This window comes from Sprattus sprattus (genome assembly GCF_963457725.1).
Source record: "Sprattus sprattus genome assembly, chromosome: 20".
NCBI classification, from domain to species: domain Eukaryota; kingdom Metazoa; phylum Chordata; class Actinopteri; order Clupeiformes; family Clupeidae; genus Sprattus; species Sprattus sprattus.
In genome coordinates this window covers 8585995-8594294 of record NC_137918.1, presented here as the reverse complement: position 1 = coordinate 8594294, position 8300 = coordinate 8585995, and the positions used below count along the sequence as shown (strand labels likewise).

The window sequence follows — 8300 nt, the reverse complement described above, 5'->3', positions numbered from 1 at the left end:
GTAGTGGCATGCGTGGGGTGCGTGGACACGGATACTCAGGATTATAATTTACACGGGGAAAACGGGCGATATGGGCTCAGTTTGTCATCAGCTTTACACAGGTGAGGTATTGCACACATTTTGCCTCCACTCGTCGGCAATATTGGTCGAGAGTCAATCGGGGTTAGGCTAGTTACGTTTCATTTTGATTATATTTATTTCATTGAAACAAGTGTCTCATAGGGTTTTGACGTGTCTATGGCCACGGACTTTTCTTTTATCGAAATGCACAATATTGTTCAATATTTTATAACTTTAAAAATATTACATTCACGGAGTGTATATCAGACAAAAATAGGAAGTTACTGTTGTAAGTCGACTGCCAAACATACGTATATAAATGTAAAGAGACGAATAAAATGAAGTTTATTTAAACTATGTTAGTACATGTCAATATGGATGTGTCAAATGTTTAGATACATTTATTGTCACGTTGACCATCCATTTTTATTTAAAATTAATTTAATTTCCTGTTTAGGTAACTAGGATGAACAACTTCTCTGTTGTTTCATAGTAACTTTTTCTGATATTCCTATTTTTTCAGACCAGATCACTGCAGTTCTGCTTTAAAGATGAATGATTGGATTGTTCCTCAGAGAATACTTTATTGATTGATGGCATTGACAGCATAGATTATATATATCGATTGATTTGTCGTTTTACTAAAGGATATTTTTTATCATTTGTTTTTATTATAATAATAATTATTATTTTAATTATAATTATGTATTATTATTAACAACAATTAAGCATTTAATTTAGGCTACGTTTATTCGTTGGAAAAGAATGCAAAAAAAAAGTAATATTGTAGATGTTAAAACTTATTTCCAAAAGTTGCCTCGAATAAAAATCCATTTGAACGATAAGCATGTGTCACGGTGGAGCTGTACACGAGTCACTCCACGGGTGCCATGCCTGCATTTCGCGGGAAGCTTCAGTTACTTCTTTATGCAACACGTTGATAAACCAATCCATGTCGAACCGCAACAGTGATACCGAAGAACATCCACGTAAGATACCAGTATTACTCGAACGAATAAGTGAATAATTGGGTTTATTTAACCCGGACGATTCTTCGTGTTGGATTGAGAGAATTTCTCACATGGTTGTGGTATTTTGTTTCATCCGAAGGGGGCTGCGCAAAGACCGAAGAGGGGGAGGCATCGAGCTCCGAGGAGGATTCAGGCTCCTTCCACGGTAACGGAGTGTGTAAATGGTTCAACGTACGGATGGGTTTCGGCTTCCTGTCCATGACCAACCGGGACGGTGTCCCACTCGAAACCCCCGTCGATGTGTTTGTTCATCAGGTGAGTTCGATACATTGACGCACCATAGTATTGCGTGTTGACATTGTTTATTGTTTTCAAGGCCCAGCATGGAGTTCACGTAAGGATATTAAGCTATTGGCTAACACATAAGGGATAAATCAAATTGCTTTACACTTGTATGAATACTATTAATTGTGTTTTGTGGAACATAGCGAACTGATCTAAAGATAGCGTAAATTCTTCCCGCCCCTTAATGGCTTGCATCGTGTTTGTTATTGATCGGATGCCACTGAAAAAAGAGCAAATGCAATCGTATCTAACCAACTGCCAGAGAGGGTTGTACACAACAAAACATGTAGCTTTGCGTTGATATTTCAAGTATTTAAATTGAAATTAAAGAGCAAAGATGCAGATCATTCAGACAAATGCTCTGAATGTTAGGACATTCTCGCCCCTTTTTACATTTGGATCGATATGTAATGACGACTCTAGGTTTCCGTAATCTTATCTCACTCTGTGTTTGTAAGTGTGTTTTGGAACTGGACTGTTCTCACAGAGTTGTGCAATCCCATTCTGTTTTTCTCTGTATGCCTCATCCACGCCTCCAAGTGAACTTTTTTAACCTACTCTATATTATGCATGTGCTGGGTTGGATTGCATATAGGGGAATAATGATTTCCATCAACGGTCCTTGTGGTGGTTGCTATGTACTAGTCCAAATCAAGGTGCATTGGTACAAGATACCTAATCATTTTCATACTAGGAGGTCCACTGCTGGGGAAGAAAAACATGACTCCAGTGATTTTTTATTTTTTTTCCCTGGTGTGGGAAATGTTTTTTTTTTTTTTTTTTTTTTTTTTAATGATTTATGTTTTTTTATATACAGTAAATCCATCATATAACCTTATTTAGCCTTGCCAAAATCATTTTTAAACTAAGTCATGATGTTTTTTTCAGACATAAGCAGTTCCCTATTAGAGGAAAATAAGAGTTCCCTATTTTTCATCCCAGAGATTGAGCTGTTTTTCCCTCTATGGGTGAGCTGCCCTTGTGTGTGTGATCAGGCGTGGCTCACGTTCAGTGAAGATAATTAGTCCCATATCCCTCAGCTTTGGTCCTTGGTCTATAGTGATGAATGGTTCTAATTGGGGCCCTCCCATGCCCAGGATAATATGCTGGTGTGTCTATTTGAGTGCATTCAAATGCCTATTCCACCCACCCCATGATGAAAGGTATTACAACCACTAAACCTGGTGCTATTGGTCATGCCAAGTGCTGTGAATTGCATGGAATCTCTAATATTTCAGTGTGTCGTTTAGTTGATGGTATTGATAAGAAGGCCAGGGAGATGTTTTAATAGAGTCCTACCAGGACCAATAATCAAACTGAGTGACTAGATACCAGGATACGTTATCAAACTGAGTGACTAGATACCAGGATCCATAATCTTAAGACTTCAGGCAAGACTTCCCTTCGTAGTGTGACTCAGTCATGCTTGGAACTACTCTCTGCTAGAGGACCTGTAGAGTTGGGTTGGACAATGGTGGCCATTGTCAGGCCAATAGAAGGAAATCCTGACAGCTCTGATCTGATCACTGAACAGTGAATCAATTAATGAGAGGTGGTTCGGGTGTAGATGCAGAGCTCCTAAGACGGCTATATAAAAGTAAGGTTGTGAACAAAAGTTAACTTTTCACAGAAATATGGGACTAACATATACAGGTTTCTCACGATCAAAACAAATCGCAGAGATTGAAAGTAAAAGAAAAAAAAAGTGTTGGGGTTCATGAAAGAGCACTAGAGAGACTCGTATTTGTTGTCACAGTATTTGGAGTCACCAGCAGAACTAAGAGAAAACTTCAGGAAGTATTTGTGTGTGTGTGTGAGAAAGAGAGGGAGAGATTGAGTGAGTGAGCCAGACTCATTCATAAAAATCTTCAGGAGGAGTCCATTGTAAAAGGGGGTAGTGGTAGAGGTCAGAGGATGGTTCCGGGAAGCCCTGATGGGGGTGGGTAGGAATGAGAGGTTGTCAAGCAATCAGGCTCGGAATTCCTTTCCCACCAAACTCACTTCAAGGCCCACCCAGCCTCCTCCCAGGCGCAAACAGGGGTGTTTGGGATAAGCCTGACAGCATGTGCGAAACCATAAACTGACCCTTGAGGACCCCCCCCCCCCGATCATCCTCTTGTGTAGGTGTACAACACTTACTTCACAATGACTACATCATTTAAACAGCTCTTGAATGTTGGTGCTGATTTTCAGCCTGACTTCAGTTCCCCCACCATGTTTTTGTTTTTGTTTTTTCCTTCTTCCTCTTTCTCAAGGGTCTGGCCTCTACTATGCCCCAGCTATCTATCAGGAGATTGGATTTATTGCTCCAGAGTATGTTGAAACATGTTTTCAGGAGTTACTAATCATATCAGCATTGCTAGTTCAATGGCTCATGTTAGCTTATGGTTGTTTTGTTTCATTTTATTTTCCCTCTCCTAACCTTTCCCACACGTGTCTGTTAAGCAACTATCCCAAGAATGCACCCCCTCCCTCCCCTCCCCTGGCTACCTTTCCCCAGCCCTCCCAGTGCCTGTGTGTGAGTCAGATTGGAGTTTGACCACATGGGCTCTTTGGTGAGTGGGTCTGGGGTGATGGTTTCACCAGAGGAAGGGAATGGGGATTGCTTGCTGCTTTGAGTGGTACTCCACCCCAATACACTGGGGGAGGGGTGTTTGCAGTTAGACCAGGCCCCCCCCTCCACACACACACACACACACACTGTGGGTAGAACTGGGCATTGATGTTTTAACCAGGTTGTCAATTGAGTACGATTTTCTATGGGTTTTCTCACAGAGGAAGTGGGAAAGCTTGGATGTTGCCATTGACATATTGAAATGCACAAATAGCTTGATTGCACGCATGCATGCACACCATTGCTGCGGTAAACAAAAACTTGTTATTGATGCACCATTTTCTTTGTCTTTTAGCTGCTTGGTTTGTGAAACTGATTAATGTTATTCTCAAAAGTGTTCTCATTTTTGTTTAATCACATCATTGCGTCTGTTATTCAGGAACCCATATGTTTGTAATATTTACTTCAATTTCTCCACCAGAACCCTCACAATAACCAGAGATGGTCAATAGCTAAAACCACTTCTGTTTCCAATGTTGGCAGTCCATTTTGGGCTCTCGCTTCCTGAATTCTGAATGTGTCTCTCTCTCTCCCTCTGCCCCTAACCCCTGTCCCCGTCCCCCTCCCCCTCCCTGCTCTGACAGAGCAAGCTGCAGATGGAGGGCTTCCGCAGCCTAAGAGAGGGAGAGGCCGTGGAGTTCACCTTCAAGAAGTCCTCCAAGGGCCTTGAGTCTCTGGAGGTTACTGGCCCCGAGGGAGCAGCCTGTGTGGGCAGCGAGAAGAGACCCAAGGGTGCCCTGAAGCGCCGCTCAAAGGGAGACAAGTGAGTTTCAACTTTCACAATCTGTGTGTGAGGAGGCCCCAGTCAGAGGGAAAGACCAGCAGAACTGGAACTGTGCTACCGGCAGGCTCCTGTTTTTAAAACCTGCAATGTTTTGATCCAGAGTTCTGCTCAAAGACCTTGAGGCTTGAATGCTGTGTGTGCGCGTGCGTGCCTGTGTGTGTGTGTGGGTGGGAGGAGATATTTTGTCTCCATGCTTGGAATTGTTTTTGTCCTTCATCATCATTTTGGTGAACAAGTGCATGCTTTTTGTGTCACTTTACCACTAGATAAAGCCCGATTACTTCCAATTCTGTGAAATGGTTACAGGGGGAGTGTGCTGAAATCGGTTTCTCTCTGTCAGTTGGTCCCAGTCAGTCCCCTGTTGCAGTTGTTATGAAGCAAAGGGATCTGCATTTCTTACTACCTGCCCACATGATCATGATATTCATGACCATACTGCAAGGACCACAGCGGTGAAGTATTGCTGGAATCACAAGCACTGTTGTCATGGTACACCTAGCCACGATAGATAGACTAATTGGCTTCACTGTATGGTACAGAGGCTAAAGATGTTCCATAATGCAGGAAAGTACAGATTGTCTCATTATACTGGTAGGTGGAAAGAGATGGACTTGCATGTAAAGTATGCTTGATGAACGCCATGAGAATATTCCCATATCAGGGACGAGTTCCTTTTTTCAAAGAAGAAGGAAATGGTCCTCAGATGATGGCAAACAAAGCCTCCCGCCCCCCCCCTTCCTCTTCGGGCTTGGTGCCGCTGCTGCTCACTGGTGATGACTTGACCTGGATCAATAGGTTGTTAAAAATCTCAAGGCCCAAGAGTTAAACCGCACCAAGCCATCGCTTTCTCTCTCTCGCTCTCTCCCTCGACCCACCCCCCCCCAATCATCCCTCTATTCTGCCACGCGGAACCCAGTTACCAGTTATTGATGGTTAAAGCCTCCCCACAACCCTTCACCCTTTTAATCATTTGCGCAGGCCAGGCCAAAGGCTCAGTCGGAACGTGGGTAAATTCAGCCGTCCTGTGTAAACTTGCTTTACTAAATTGCACACATCTGGGTTGTGGCTGTTTCTTAAATCACTCCGTCCCATCGACTGCATTATTTGCGTGGAGCTGAAGCTCTGTGCTTGGCTGGCTGGCCTTTCTGTGATATTGACCTGCCTATTTCTGAGAGGAATGGTGTCCACTAGGTTTGAGGAGAACGTTGGTGAACTATGATTGTCACAGAACAAGGCATATGGAAGCCAATGGGATGCTGTGCAGACCATGATCTAAGAAGCGTATGTTTGTTGATATTTCTGTTCTATATTATGGTTCTTATTCATCATTGACACACTGTCACAAGTGTGGGCACAGCAGGAGGGAAAAATTGTGTCCATTTAATTAATAACAGATGTAGGTGCCGGAGAGGGGTCAGAGGTCATTGCTGCCATGGCAACTGTGGGGTGTGGTGAGAGTGAGCATGGTTGGTGGGTGGGGTGGGGGGTGGGGAAGCGTGAGTGAGGGTCAAAGGGGATAGGTCATGCTGCAGTATTGAAACAAAGAACCAAAGACCCCCCCCCCCCATACCCAAATGGCCTGTCCACATGCAACCTGATCAATAATGCCCCCCACCACAACCACCACCACCACCACCTTGAATGCAGAAGGATGGGGGGCAGGGGAGAGAAGCAGGCATTGGTCAAGAGGTGGATCAGTGGCTTTGTATTATGAGCCTAGGCAAAGGCTGAGCTTTGCTGCAGTTTCCAGCATAAGTGTTGCTCAGTGTCCACCATAAATAGATATTGGTTATTTTGGTGGTCAATGCATTGGAACTGTTATGCTGTAGTTTACTGGAGGAAATGTTGTTCGATCTCCTTGCACATCTTGTGAAGGGCCGTTTAGTGGAAAGATTGTAAATGCAGTACATGTGCATTTTATTCTAAACTATGCATAGCTGCACAACAGAGCATTTTCATTGTGATTAATGCAAAATCCACAAACGGCAACCTCATTTCCCAATTACCTCTTCAAGTACTGCATGCCCATCATATACTGCCCTCTGGTGGTCACAGCTGACCTTTCCCCTCCTCTTTACTTCCATGCCCTTTTATACAACTAAAATGTTTTGTTTTATTAAATATTTGTAAGATACTTAAATGTATGAGCCCCATATTTCAGCTCAGCTACACAATATAAAGTTCAAACAATCGAAACCTTGTTCCAACAGCTAGGACGCACAGTATAACCTTAATAATGTTGCATAACTGGTCATAGTTAATGTTCTTAACAAACACTTAAAAACTGATTTTTAAGTCATGAGTTTTTGTGTGTATTTGAAATACTTTATTTTATTTTATTCACACAATCTTCCATGCTTTGGTAGATGCTACAACTGTGGAGGCCCTAACCACCATGCCAAAGAATGCCAGCTGCCCCCTCAGCCCAAGAAGTGCCATTTCTGCCAGAGCATAGCCCATATGGTGGCCAACTGTCCGGTCAAAGCACAGCAGTCCTCACCTGGATCTCAGGGAAGGTCGTCCTCAGCAACAGGCGGAGAGGAAGAGGAGGCGACCGACCCTGCTCCTGCTTCACTTCCCCCGGAGACCTCCGACTGAGTGGCAGGATCAGGGAGACACGAGCCAATCAAAATGCATCACTGTAATGCTGCTTCTAGAACTACCTCAGGTTCTTTTTTTTTTTCAGTTTTCTTTTTTAAGTTTGTTAATTTGAGCATAGACAACAGATGAGTTCTTCTTGGAATGGCGGTATTGGTGAAAAGTAGAAGACCACTGTATATCTTCTCGAAATCACGATGGTATTGAATAACGAAAACATCTCTTCAGTGACAAAATACTTTTAGTTTGACATTTTCTGCCTCAAATTGGTTTCTGCCTTAGCAAAGTGTCTTAGATTCGTATGGTAACAATCAGAAAACCAATGAGTTTACAAACGGCAATAATCAAGGATGAGCATCGTCATCATACCACCTCATTTTTTCCCCCTGTGGGTACAGTTTAGGCCTTGGCTTGTTGAACAGATGTTAATGACTTGGTACTCCTTGATTTACAACCCTTTTTCCTCCTTATTTAAGAACAATATTTGCCAAAGAATAGAGAAACTAGTCTTTATTTTTGAACATAATGTGTCTTGACTCCTATGAATGTTAAGGGGACTGAAGAAAAGAAGGCAGTTTGTCCTCCGTCCAAGGAGACACAGCCCTCAATCAATCACCTTGATTTCTATGGCCAAGTGAATGTTTTAAGACTATAGTGTAACTGTCACTACAGAGTACTGCATTTCTATGCTGTCAGAACTCAATGTGTTGCCTCTTCCTGCCTTTTACATTGTTGATGATTTGTCATATCATCTATTTTAAGTGTTTCTTCAGGTTGCACAGTTGTTAAACCCAAATATGGTCAGATATTATAAAACCTGGATGGCTTGTGTGAGCTGTCAGTGTTGGCAAAGGCTTGATTGTAAGAGAATGGGGTCCCTGTAGTTTTTATGTAAACATATTGGGGAAGTACCATAAAATTCCATAAG

General features: G+C 42.7%; 1 protein-coding gene across 1 annotated transcript; it reads left to right on the top strand.

The window, feature by feature from the left end:
- Positions 1-1012: 1012 nt before the first annotated feature.
- On the top strand, positions 1013-7372 carry lin28ab (lin-28 homolog Ab; the record flags this gene model as incomplete). The annotated part of the gene is made up of 4 exons (XM_080859734.1): positions 1013-1049; positions 1171-1346; positions 4575-4753; positions 7141-7372. 4 exons carry the CDS (start codon positions 1013-1015, stop codon positions 7370-7372), a joined length of 624 nt encoding a protein of 207 aa, XP_080715860.1.
- Positions 7373-8300: the final 928 nt, after the last annotated feature.